This window comes from Metarhizium robertsii (genome assembly GCF_000187425.2).
Source record: "Metarhizium robertsii ARSEF 23 chromosome Unknown MAA_Scf_3, whole genome shotgun sequence".
Taxonomy (NCBI): Eukaryota; Fungi; Ascomycota; class Sordariomycetes; order Hypocreales; family Clavicipitaceae; genus Metarhizium; species Metarhizium robertsii.
The window spans coordinates 4,583,559-4,596,516 of record NW_011942171.1 but is presented as its reverse complement, the minus strand read 5'-3'; the positions used below and the strand labels follow the sequence as shown (position 1 = coordinate 4,596,516).

General features: G+C 53.5%; 6 protein-coding genes across 6 annotated transcripts; 4 read left to right on the top strand and 2 right to left on the bottom strand.

The window, feature by feature from the left end:
- Window positions 1-22: 22 nt before the first annotated feature.
- Window positions 23-2,259, top strand: MAA_08750 (sphingomyelin phosphodiesterase; the record flags this gene model as incomplete). The annotated part of the gene is made up of 4 exons (XM_007826748.1): window positions 23-211; window positions 346-444; window positions 504-1,158; window positions 1,220-2,259. The coding sequence occupies 4 exons, from the start codon at window positions 23-25 to the stop codon at window positions 2,257-2,259; spliced, it is 1,983 nt and encodes a 660-aa protein (XP_007824939.1).
- Window positions 2,260-2,640: 381 nt separating this feature from the next.
- On the top strand, window positions 2,641-3,015 carry MAA_08749 (uncharacterized protein; the record flags this gene model as incomplete). Its single annotated transcript, XM_007826747.1, has 1 exon — window positions 2,641-3,015. One exon carries the CDS (start codon window positions 2,641-2,643, stop codon window positions 3,013-3,015), a length of 375 nt encoding a protein of 124 aa, XP_007824938.1.
- Window positions 3,016-4,061: 1,046 nt separating this feature from the next.
- On the bottom strand, window positions 4,062-4,352 carry MAA_08748 (uncharacterized protein; the record flags this gene model as incomplete). Its single annotated transcript, XM_007826746.1, has 2 exons — window positions 4,062-4,224; window positions 4,288-4,352. The coding sequence occupies 2 exons, from the start codon at window positions 4,350-4,352 to the stop codon at window positions 4,062-4,064; spliced, it is 228 nt and encodes a 75-aa protein (XP_007824937.1).
- A 2,415-nt stretch (window positions 4,353-6,767) lies between these two features.
- Window positions 6,768-7,370, top strand: MAA_11004 (uncharacterized protein; the record flags this gene model as incomplete). Its single annotated transcript, XM_011412949.1, has 1 exon — window positions 6,768-7,370. One exon carries the CDS (start codon window positions 6,768-6,770, stop codon window positions 7,368-7,370), a length of 603 nt encoding a protein of 200 aa, XP_011411251.1.
- A 1,140-nt stretch (window positions 7,371-8,510) lies between these two features.
- Window positions 8,511-9,841, bottom strand: MAA_11003 (tyrosinase precursor; the record flags this gene model as incomplete). The annotated part of the gene is made up of 4 exons (XM_011412948.1): window positions 8,511-8,716; window positions 8,786-9,025; window positions 9,123-9,398; window positions 9,451-9,841. 4 exons carry the CDS (start codon window positions 9,839-9,841, stop codon window positions 8,511-8,513), a joined length of 1,113 nt encoding a protein of 370 aa, XP_011411250.1.
- An 835-nt stretch (window positions 9,842-10,676) lies between these two features.
- MAA_08747 (Protein kinase, catalytic domain protein) lies at window positions 10,677-12,308 on the top strand (the record flags this gene model as incomplete). The annotated part of the gene is made up of 5 exons (XM_007826745.1): window positions 10,677-11,014; window positions 11,078-11,412; window positions 11,480-11,787; window positions 11,845-12,004; window positions 12,070-12,308. 5 exons carry the CDS (start codon window positions 10,677-10,679, stop codon window positions 12,306-12,308), a joined length of 1,380 nt encoding a protein of 459 aa, XP_007824936.1.
- Between the last annotated feature and the right edge of the window lie 650 nt (window positions 12,309-12,958).

Below are 12,958 nucleotides of genomic sequence, written 5' to 3'. Positions count from 1 at the left end.
CATCATCACTGTACGAGACACAATGCGGCTACTACTTATCTTGTCCGTCCTGTTGGGCGTTGTCTCGGCCGGTACGGGACCCAAAAAGTCCCCCAACCTCTACAAGATCCAGGAAGAGTTCCAGAAAAACCTCGACATCTTTACTTGGACCGTCAGACAAATGTCAAAGTCGGGGTCCTGGGCGGTAGGCGTGAAGTGCAACGAGTGCCTGGTACGTATTAATTCTTCTTCTTTTTTTTCTTTCCTTCTTTTTCTTCTTCCCCTTTTCATCATCATCATCTTCTTCTTCATCCCCACCGCGACGATTTACAACGCTCCAAAGCTGACATCTGCCCTCCCCCTTAGCGATTTCTCAAGTATATGCAAGGCTTTGCGACAAACACCGAGGCCTTCATCGCCAGGGGAAAGGAGATGTGCGGCATGATCAAAAGGGCGCAGGTCGATGTAAGTGCCGCCCGCCCCCCATTTCCGCTGCTGCACATGCTGAACATGGGGGTACACAGTGGAAAGTGGAAGAATTGTGCTTGGAGTCGGTTGAACGCTATGGACAAGCCATGGCCCATATTCTCAGAAACATGAACCCGGTAGGCGAATCTGAAGGTGCGCAGCTGTTTTGCAATACCTGGCTTGGGACTTGCCCGGCCGTCAAGCTTCGGTATAACGTTCCCATGAACTACACGAGAAACGAGACGCCGCCTCCTCGGCCCAAGCCCAGCGGTCAAATGCCCTTCAAATTCGTCCACTTCTCCGACCTCCATCTCGACCCCCATTACTTTGCAGGCACCCAGTCGCAAACAGACAAGTGCCCCTATCCATTGATCTGCTGCAGGTATGGTTGCATTCCTCCTTCGTTGTCGTTGCTTTCCCGGCGGCTTTCCCTGACAACCCGTTTGACTGGCAGGGCCTTCACGGAGAAAGAAAGAGACATCATATTTCAACCAAGGCACAAGGCGCATTTGGATATCATGATAGATCCCGAGTTAGATATCGGAGGGCCATATGGTCACCATGGCGCCTGCGACACTCCCCATCGCCTCCAGCAGAGCTTTTACCGAGCCATGAAGAAGTTTGCTGGCGATGCCGACTTTGCCATCTTCACCGGCGGCATCTTGTCACGCCAAGTCTGGAATTCGACGGCAGAGCTCAACATAGGACAGAGTCAGTCTTGCGCGCGCCGCCTCTTCTTGTTGGAACACCAGTTGTGCTAACGTACACGTAGTCGAAAAGGCCTATAGCAACATGAGTGAGCTGTACGATTACATCTATCCAGCTGTTGGCAATGACGAGAGCTCGCCCGCCAACCTGTTCCAGGCGGAACAAGTTACCAGCAAGGTAAGCACGCAGTGGCTCTACGACACGCTCTCATCCCTTTGGTCTCGCTGGATCGGCGACAAGGACGCACGCAGGGTAAAAGACGGCGGCTTCTATTCCACAAAGGTGCCGCACCGGAACCTGCGCATCATCTCGCTCAACACCAACCTCTACAACTACAAGAACCTCTGGGTCTACCAGGACCCCATCAACCACGATCCGGCCGGGCAGCTGGCATGGCTGGTCAGCGAGCTCGACGCGGCCACCCTGGCCAAGGAGCACGTCTACATCATCGGCCACATGTCCATGGGGGACCCCGACATCCTCCAGCACTACTCGCGCTCGCTCAACCAGATCATGAACAAGTACGGGTCCACCGTTGCCGCCATGTTCTTTGGGCACACGTTCCTCAACCAGTTCCAGCTTCATTACCGGGGGTTTACCGACCCGCAGTCGCCGCATTGGTGGCGCGTCGGCGAGCGGCTCACGGCCGAGGACGCCCTCGTCACATCGTATATTGCGCCTTCCATCACCCCCGTCATCGGCGCGCCGGCCTTTAACGTGTTTTACGTCGACCCGGAAACGTTTGGAATCCTCGACATTGTCACGTACTCGTCGAACATGGTTGATCGCTACTGGGAGTACGACAAGGGCCCGAAATGGGCCAGGGCATACTCGGCCAAGACGGTGTACGGGATTCCGCAGAAACTCCCCGTGGGGGGCGAGCTCTCGCCCGCCTTCTGGCACAAGATTAGCGAAAGGTTTGACTGGGACAGGACCTTTTACAGATTGTACTTTGGCCGCCAGACCGCTTGGAATGAAAAGCAGACGGGCGAGTCGCAGAGAGCAAAGGACCAGTGCTTTATCCGTGGTGGCATCGCCAGGGACTGCCTGGGCATCCCCGGCAGGGGAGGCCTGGGTGGATATTTAGGAATCACGGATGGGTGAGTTTTGGGCGAGTTTATCGGGCATCCCCAGTGCCAACGATGGCGAATACAAGCGGCACCAGAAGAATCAGCAACAGCTCAACATCCAAGCCGTTTACTTTTGCACTCGCCAAACCACAAGGCAGATTTCGCTCGTTTACTGCGCACGCTCGCAAGCTGCTGCCTACGCGACGACCGCCCAACCACGGAGCTCGGCGCCAAACCTCTCACCTCATCCATCAGCTTGTAAGTTAACACTCCCCGCGCCGCCTCCACCAACACCGAACTCTCACCACCTTCTTCCTCACCAAACATCACCACCACCACCACCACCATCAACCAGCATCCGTCAATCACCTCAGCTTCCCAACACCCCTCCCCCGCAAACACGAACCGCCCCGCCATGGCCCCAGAATTCCACGCCGTCACCCCCATCCTCCGCATCTTCGACGTCCCCAAAGCCGACGAGTTCTACCTCGAATACCTGGGCTTCACAACCGACTGGGAGCACCGGCACGACGCCAACGGCCCCCTGTACCGGCAAATCTCCCACGGCGCTCTCACGCTACACCTGAGCGAGCACCACGGCGACGGCAGCCCGGGCGTCAGGCTCCGCATCTCCACGTCCAACCTTGCCGAGTACCACGCCGCGCTGACAGCAAAGCGCTACCGCTACATGCGGCCGGGGCTCGAGGACGGCCCGGCCGAGGGGTCCCAGGAGATGACGGTCCTCGACCCTTTTGGAAACACCCTCATCTTCTGCCAAGAGGCCAAGTAGCTCCGGTCCCCCCTCCCCCCGAGGGCAAGCCTGGATGATATGCGCGCGTGCCTCGCGGGTACCTGGTGCCTCGTGCCTCGTGCCTCGCGCCCTCGTGCCTTGTGGGTTGCGGGTAGGTAGCCTTGTGAGACGAGAGCAAGGGAAACAAAAATAAAGAAACCACAAAACGTGGGCTCGTACAACACGAGCTCCTTCGGGGCGACAATGCCTGCGACGCTGCGAGCCTCGATCGAACCCCCCTTACCGATCGGTGCATCCGCACACACCGGAGCCAGCCCGGAGGCGAGAAGGCAAACACAAACGTGCCTCACGGGGCAAAACGTTTGTGCCGCCACCCAGCACACAGCTGGCCCCGGTGCGTTGCGCTTTTCGAAACGCTCCTCGAGCTGGTGCCAAGACGAGGCGGGAAACCCTGCGTCGCCAAAACGAATGTGGTTGCCTGTCGCTCAAATCACGCACGTGCGGGTTGACAGTCAGGTCTACAGACTCACTCCCCAAACGAACATTTACAATCACGTAGCAATTGCGTTCCACCACGCCCCGTTTGTCATCTTTTAGCTTGTATATACTATCTCTCTTTTTAAAAAAATTTATTTTTATTTTCACCTGGCCTGTTTTGACTTGGTCATGTGTGCCTTCCTGTGTGCCTTGGCGGTTGGCTCAGCGGGGTGTGGGGATTGGCCAACCGATTGACTCAATTGCTGAGGTCCGGGTTTAGGCTCCAGCCCATGTCATTTTCAGGTCAATTGATCAACAACACTGAGCGAGGAAGACAAGGGTGCGCCTTTTTTTTTTTTTTGTCAAAGAAAACAATAAAAAATCAAATCGAAATCAGGCTATCTATCTATTGACTTGGTCTATTCTACAGTGGTGTTTTCCCTGTCCGTAAATGCGCATGTCCCGTAATCCATAATCCATAGTCCAGTCCGTAGTCCATTGTCCATAATCCATATCCCATCGCGTCGTTCCGTATTATACACAAGGACCCAACATGACAACAGTTGAGCCCTCATCTTGACAAATGTAGTTGTTCCGCAGACACGTCGTCAGTCCATTGTCGTCCGGTTTTGTTGGTCGTTTTCCACCATCAGCCATGGCCAAATGCCGCTATCCTTGAGCGGCATACTGGCAGTTGGTGCATCGGGGTACCAGGCAGTGAGGGCAGAAGTAGTCCAAGTCGACAGACCACCAGCCATTGCTGCAGCCGCACTGTTCTCAGAGTTAGTTTGTCGTCATCTCGATTTAATGTTTGAGACAATTATACGTACACACTGCCAAACCGTGGCCTTGGAGTAGTTGACGAGCTCGGTGGCGTTGTTCTTCATGCCGCAGCACATTTTTGCTTGTGTTTGCAGATGCGTGGGTGAGTCAGAGGCTTGTCTTGTTGCCGGGAAAAGTGCCTGGTTTCCTAGTTCTTGGACTGAGGCTTAAGCTGAATGAGATTGGAGTGAGCATGTCCAAAAGTCAAGTCGAGACAGCGTCAATGCCGGTTTATATAGCCCAAGGCATCAAGGAAACAAGGCGGTACCGAGCTCTAGAACAGGCCCCGTTGTACGGTTTCCGCAATTCACGTCGCTTTGGTGGCAGTGTGTTTGTCTGGTGAGCATTTGACCAAGAAAGGGCTTCATCAAGGCTGCCAGGCCCCGATGTACAGGACGGCCATGCCATCGTTGAGAAGGCCATAACCTGTCATCATTGGTTCGTGGTGCCTGACTCAACTGGCCAAAACGCACCACCAGCCTTGTAAAGAGACTTGGACTCGGTAGGCCCCCAAGTAGGCATCTCTTTGGATGGGGCCAAGTTTGATTTCGCGAGTATCATCCATCAGGCACGGGTGGGTTAGATGGCGGAGTCTATCAGCAAGAACACTTGGTGCACACAGGGCGTCGGTGGACGCGGCAGCAGGCTCAGCCAGACATTGTCCATGAATTTGCGAACCGCAAGAGAATAACCCGGGGGCTCATGTGTTTGCCCATCCCCGAAAACCTCCTTCAAGCTGCCAACACGGATTGAGACCAACAGGCGTCGGTGCTGTTGTAGGCTGCAGTGGGTTGAGTCAATCAGTCATCAACCGTCACGGGGCGGCATCGTCGTGGTACCCCCAGGGTTAGACGCCCTAGCGTAAGTAAGAAACTGGTTGCATTTGGTTCCTTCTTATTGGCGGCAGGGTACAGTTATCGAAGTTTCGGTGCAGGAGCAGTCGACCAGCCTCACGTCATGGCGAAAAGCCCCAGTGTATTTCCATTGCTTTGCCTGTTTGTCAACCCGTACCAACTGGTAAATGGGCCAAATGGCAGGCGGCCAGGGACTCCGGGCCGCAGGTCGCAAGCCCAGTCTCATCCCGGAGGCGGGTCCCGGTTCCAGCTCGACTGTGGCGTAGCCTGCTCTCTCGGTGGCCGTAGTGGCTTTCTTCTTTTTCTTCTTCGATTTTCCCATACATCAGGACAAACAGGGCTGGCTAGCTTGGGGCGTTTGCTGTGGCCTTTACCCTTCTTGCTCAAGTCTACTATATGTTAGCCCCTATTAGCCTTGTGTGGAGTGGGATTCAGGATTTCCGCGGCCCACCTTGAGAGGCACAAGTTTTCAGGGCGGCGACCGGTCAGTCGTGTTGGGTTTCAGGGCCGCGGCAGCTTTTTTGGACGTCAACTGGTTGTTAGAACTTTTCAGTCGAAGCCGTCAGGGTGGAAGTAGTTGGCGCAGTCAAACGCTCTCAACGGGCCGCTTCCCGTACCTGGCCAAAGGTCCCAGGGTCGAAAGGTCCCGACTTCTCAGGAAAGGGCCAAAGTGTCTACTCTGCAAACCTGATGTCGTCGGGTTAGGCAGCCTCTGTTTCGGCGCGGACAGGACAGCCAATTGCAAATGCCAACTCCCGCATCATGTGATTTAATCGCGACACGGGGCCAGATTGCCAAGGGAGAAGGAGCTGTGCGCGCACGGCAGTCTGCTTTGAATCGCGCTTGCCGCAGTGCATCGTCCTTACGTCATGGGCAATGAACAGCTGCAATGTAGTGATTCGGAAATTACACAATGCATGTGTTGGCGTTTGAAGTGCCCTTTTAGGACACAGATTTGCCTTCTTTTTAGGGACGTGGAACATCTGAGGCATATACCTACACTCTGGCTTCGTATATCTCGCACAGCCTACCATACATGCTCTTGACATAAAGGGCATGCCAGCGTCCTGGATATTTTAATAGGGCACAGCGAAGTTATCCATCTCACGGTGGACGATAACCAGGAACCTGGATAAAGTAGAAATGGTAGCCATGTGGAGGTTCGAGGACATTTAAGCCTAGCCGTATTCCTGTCAGTTCTTGTTCAAATGATGTCGCTCGATCCAGTCGATGCATATTTTCACCTAGATGAAAGACACCGTGTGAATTTGATACTATACTGTTTCTGCACTGCCCACTCTGGTGCCATGGATCTCGAGGCATCGAATCGAACATTACCAACAACGACTTCGACAAGAGGAGACTCCCGAGCCAGAACCATGGTGCCCACAAGAACTTCAGAACAGCTGGGAACGGGGCAATCGCCGGCGTCCTTTGCCACCCAACCATTCAGACAGCCACAAAGTAGACCTCTACCGTCTCCAATTACGATGGAAGGCCTTCTGTCACCGGCTTCGCCGACCACAGGAGTGCAAGGTCTTGATCAAGACTCTCACGTTCGACAATAAGCGCCTCGGCGAATCATTCATCTGGTGCCTTATGCTGACTCTGAACTTCGGAAGAAGAGGCAGACGATTAATGCCGAAAGCTCGATTCACGTATACACAAGGAAGCTTGGTGGTCTATACGAAAAGGACACTGGAAAGCCATGGGACAAATTTATTAGAGATTATCTTCGCGAATACGGCCGACGTTTCATCACGCGAGAATGGGGGCTGCGCAGAGAACCCAAAGTCAAGCCTCCTATGGGCCGACTTCATCTGCCACATCTACTTTCTCTGGGACCGAGATACTTCACATTTCCACATCGGGCTCGATCGACTCGACGATGCCACTATTCGCCATAATTGCATGTTTTCTGGTTGCCGAAAGCATGAGCTGGTCTATGCCAAGCCTAAGAATCTGAAGGAGCTTGTCGAAAAGCTGGATGAGGAATCGGACGCGTATACCGATGTAGAGCATGACTCGAACGAATGTATACCGCGTCGGGTTAAGGAGTGCTGGATCTGTGGACTAGCGGACGAGCGGACGAACAACCCGACGCTGAAGGTTCTCTGCTGGGAAGATATTGATTTCTGGATTCTCCATGACCCCGAAGGCAATGGCGGTTGGGATCGCTTGGCCACGCAAATACTCCTTCGCTGGCATAAAGGCGAGAACAAGCAGATCGTCCCGACATGACATACCTTCGTCGAAGAGGATATTCCTATGCTCTGTCATGTGTCTCACATACTCGCCAAGGCACTGTCGGAAGGGGCTATTGATAACAACGGCTACCAAGAGAGAGCTGACCCTATTTTCCCCACCAAGCTTAACAAGCCATCCATCAAAATTCGATGGAAGCGGGAGTGGCTGCATCGGCCCGTGTCCCGGGGGGCCGTCAATGCGCTAGGCAAGAAGTCGAACGATCCTGCGACGGCTGCAGTCTTTGACAGCCACTCCGTACGGTTGGGGATTGCGCTGGGCCTCGCAGAGAAGATGTCGCAGTATGGCTACAGTCGAGGCTATGGGTTGCCTAGGCATACGTATGCGAGCCTGTCCAGAGCAACAAGCAGACACACAAATCCCAAGAATGCCAACCCCATTTTCGCACGAAATCTCCCAGCTGTCGCTGCCACCACGGTCGTCAAGCGGGTTGAAACCTTTACTTCCCAAATCACCTGAGCCCCCAGCCACTTCTGCTTGGAAAACCGGTCTTCCCGAGCGCTCATCATGACCGCGGCCGCAATCTTCCAATGGCCTGCGCGCTCTAGCGAAACCACCAGACACAAGCCGCCCCCCAACCACATTGTTAGCAACGACCAACGTCCACTCGTTCCCGCCGTTCCTGACCACACCCCACAACAGCAACCTCCAGTACCATCTGGCAAAACGGGCCCTTGTATCTTCTGCGGAAAACGTTACGCCCGTAGGGCGCTGCTTCAGAACCACCTCGAGCAGCATTCGGAGCGAGCAGATGGCTCGCTTATACCATGCCCTCGTCCAGAGTATCAGGCTGAGGGGTTGTATTGGACAATATTATGAAATTTAAATCCCACGCCTCTCGTCTCCATGGCTCGACATCCAGGAGAATTGAGGCCCAGGCTCGGGCGAACCCAGTCTGACGCTGCCTAGGGAACGGAGGATTAATCTCATTCTATTTAGTCGGAAGCAGTTGCGTTCTTTAATACTAAGGATTGTGCTAGTGCCATCGAGGTCTACGGCTACGAGAGATGTTGCAGCATGCGCGTAGGCACCACTCAAATAGTATTTACTTGGTTAGATACAAAACCATCGTGGCGATATTGGTACTTGAGATCTGGTCCGATAACATTCATCGTCTCATAAATACCGCTCTCGGTCCTTCCTTAAAGATTCGAGGAATTGATGCTGCATCAGTTGCTTAGCCGTCCTTCGCTTCTCCGGCAACCATTCGAGCATGCCCGACGCGAAATCGAGAAACTGCTCTTTATCATCGTCTTGTAGATGCTTCACTGTATCTGCTAGCGTTATTTCTCTACGGATGAGATCCTTGCGCATGATAGAATCTAGTGCAATGTAAGATATTAGTCTGTTATGCCTCTTTTTGCCAACGAAAATAAGGGGGTTTAACGAACCGTCGTCGTCGAAGAACGGACCGCCCCAAAACTCATTCATGTTCATACATTCCTTGCCTCGTGCGTCGAGAATCGACTTCTTGAGCCTGTTTTGCCGCAAGAGTCGTTCTCTCTCGATCACAAGCTTGGGCGGGTCGCCAAGCAGAGAAACCATCTGGGCCAGGTGAACGTGTGCGTCATATTCCCCGTCATCCCCGGCAGGTCGCTCGACAGGCTCATATCTTCCAGGAGGTTCCACATCTGCGTGGTATTAGTATGCATGAGCAAAAAGAGATGGGGGGCTTATTCCTCACAAGCAGTCCGAGGTTCCAGATGTCAACACTGTAGGACCAAGGACACCCAAGTAGCACTTCTGGCGCGCGGTAGCGGTGAGCTTGTATCGCAGAGAGATGTCCCTGGTTTTCTACTCCATGGAAGCAGAGGTTGAAGTCAGCCAGCCTAGGAAGCAGTCTGCGGCCTTGTAAAGTGCCAAAATCGCTTTGAGAGAGGTAGATGGCACGGCCATCCCCAGGACGAGTGCGTCTAGGCTGAAGGCTGTCTTTTTGGCGCGTGGCAAAGTTTTTTAATACCGCATCGTGCTCAAATGTGATCATGATATTATCGTCCTCGATATCTTAGACGCTAAAGTTAATTTAATATGCAAATGTTACCCTGTGAAGGCATACCAGTATGGATAAGATGGCACGCAGAGTGCAAGTAATCTAAAGCTTCAAGGAGACAAAAGACGTAGAGCTTGAATAGCTGCAATGGTATCCTGTTCCCGGGGAGTCGGCGTTGAAGGTCAAATAGGGTCTCTCGCATTGGCTCAAAAACGAGGCAGAAATAACTTCCTTGCGGTGCGTGTAGCTGGAAGGCCTCGAGAGGTAGGCGGATAAAGGATAGACCCTCATGTGATGGATCGGCCTCGGCAATATGCTTTGAATGAGCTGCTTCTCTAGATGCATCTGAATCAAGGGCCGCGATCTTGATGCTAACGTAGCGAGGTATAGATGACTTGCACCATCTCTTGCTAGAGGACGGCGTTACATGGATGAATAAGAAGAGGAGGGGAGACATGAAGCTTACAACTTCAGGAGTTTTCAGCTAGCCATACTGTTGAGCTGGTGCCGTATCCCAGCTTGGAGATTATCTTGAATCTGCCATCCAACACTTGACCCGGCTGGGTGTGGTGAAAAGATTCCAGTCTGCCACCTGTGAGCAATTCCTCCTCGATGGCTTTGTTCATCTTGTGAGCTGATTGGGGGACTGAGATGGATCTGCGTTGAGGAACAAGTAGACCAAGGCACTGGTTAGGCCGGAGTGGTGGCTTCCTTGTGACAGGTACCATCATCAGATAGCAGATTCGTGGTAGATGAAAGCCCTGCATTAAATCAAATTGAGAAAAAAGCATTGACAGCCTCTGCTTCTACACTTGATGTTGCATTTCGTGTAGGGAGGGGCTAAGCAGGAAATATACCAGACTTGACAGGGATTGGAGGCCTTGGCCTACAACGTTGTGGTGGCATTGGTGGTTGCAACCAGCCAGCACGGAAACTCACAACTTGCAGTACGCATGAAGGGAGAGACTACAAGATCCCTGGTCTAAGCAAGAGACGTACATACTGTCTGCTCATGAGCACGTACTTCACTATTCTTACCAGACGTTGGTGAAGGGGACAAAAATTTGGTTCCATGTCCCCCCGTGCCGCGTTGGCCGCGCGCTTCGCTGCACGCTACTGCGCTGTATTACCCATGCCAGGGCACTGTTGGCAACTTGCAAGGGCGTAGTGCTGCCTGGCCTCTTACACCTGGCCGTTTTGAGCCTTCAGTATGCAAGGCCACCGCAAATATTATCCACCAGACCGTGATGTTTGCTTGGAACAACCAATGTAGCCCAGTACTCATCACTACTATGAACTGTACCGCTGGCCTATGTCGGCAACTTATTGCCGCTCAAAAGCACGCTCTAACTTCGATACACCGCGGTCGACCAATTCTTGCTCCTCAAGCACTTCATCGATTCAACCGGCATTTCGTGCGGACAATATTAGCCCAGCCAAAGGTTTTCCCGTCTTTCGGTTTTGAGACCGTTCCCGCAGACGAGCCGATAGAAGAGGAAGAGCTCCCGAATTACAAGGCCGAACGGTACTATCCTGTCCTCATCGGCCAAGTCCTGCAAGACAGGTACCAGATCACCGGCAAACTTGGCTTTGGTGGAGGGTCGACTGTCTGGGCTTGTCGCGACCTCAAGTACGTACAAGTACGCAAACTATACGGAATTTGTCCATCCATCTAACACACCCACGACTCTAGACAAGATACAACATTGACCATAAAGATCTGCGCCACCGGCGAGACTGGTGAGAAAGACGCCAGGCAGGAGGTGGCCATTTCTGACCACATCAAGTCCATCGATGCGCCGCATCATCCCGGCAAAGAGCTGCTGCGCATCGTCCTGAAGAACTTTGAGATCGAGGGGCCTAATGGCAACAACCAATGCCTCCTATTTGCTCCACTGGGACGGCCCCTGACTGAGTTCCGAAAACTTTTCCCGGGAAATGCTCTCGACTCGAATGTCCTGCGACAAACCTTGCTCTGTATTATCATGGGTCTGGACTTTCTTCACCAAGTCGGCGTGGTTCATACCGGTATATCTCGGCGTCCAACCCAACGTCAACAGCTAAAGATCATCTTTTCTAACGCCGCACTATTTAGATCTCTCCCCTAATAACATTCTTGCCGGCCTCGGTCCCCGGGATTCGGGTGTGTTTGATCAGATCGAGGAGCTCGAACTAGCGACCCCGTCACCTCGCAAGGTATTGTCAGGTCGCTCGATATACCTCTCATACCAGCTGCCGATTACACATGGTGCTCCAGTCATCACCGATTGCGGTGCTGCTCGTCTAGGAGAGCCGGGTGAGAAGCACTCTGGGGACGTCATGCCAGGAGTTTACCGAGCACCAGAGATTATCATGGGAGCTGACTGGGATTCCAAAATCGACATGTGGTCTCTCGGAGTCATGGTACGTCGATGCTCTGTCCTGATGGAAACACCTAGAGAAATGACTAAAGCACCGCAGGTCTGGGATCTCTTCGAAGGTGGTCGTCTCTTCCGCGCTATAAGCGCTGACCGACTGGACGACCAACTCCACCTCGCCGAGATGGTGTCGCTCTTGGGTCCGCCACCCAGGAAGTTCTTGGAGATGCATGAAAAGTCCCGCAAGTATTGGGATTCGGACGGTGAGTGTCGCTCCGCGCACTGGAGACGTGCGGCCATACCTCTGCATGCTAATGACTTTACCTAGGCAACTGGATTGCCTCGACCCCCATCCCAGATCAGTCTCTCGAGAGCCGTGAGACGAAACTAGAGGGTAAAGAAAAGCAATTATTCCTGACCTTTGTGCGCAAAGTCTTGTGCTGGCTTCCAGAAGACCGCACGTCGGCTGACGGACTCTACAATGACGAATTCTTGAACGGCTATATACGGCATGAGGGCCACGTGGCGACAGAGCGAGCCGCACTGGATAAGCGCGACGCGGTATGACAATACCTACGACAAGACTGTTGCTGCTAGTCCACGAAACAAGAAGAAAGGGGGCTTATTCTGGAAGTTGTGCCGACATGAGGCCCATGACGTGGTCAAGTCTCGTGATGGCGGTGGCATCCTCGAGAGCCTTGACTTGGCCATAGTAGGGCAACAGCCGAAGGAGCTCTCGCCAAGGCACAACCAACCCAAGGAGCCCCGTACAAGGATGCAAGGTACACCTAGAGCCCTCGAATTGCGTATCCTATGCGGGAGCTGCAGCGAGAAAAAGATGGCCGAGAGTACCGGGTCTAGCAAATGCCGCAGACGCCGCCTATACCGCAAGGTCGTTCGAGGGGGGACAAACTGGCCGAGTAAGCCATCTAGCAGGTCTAGCGGTATCTGCGAGGTTTGTCACGCAAAGCCGAGGCTTGGGCGGAGGCTGCGCATAAGAGGCGAACGAGAAGAGGGGAGGACATCCGAGCCATGCATAATTTCTGAAGAAAAGCGGAGGAAATGTTGCTCCAAGAAATGCGAGGAGTGCCTTGGGGCAACACCAGCGTGGGTGATGCTCGCGGTGGACGATGGGTGGGCGAAGAGGGTCTTGATGCTGCGTCATGGGGCATGGGTGTCAACAGCGCCACGCCTGCCAAATTGTAGTAGTAGGTGGA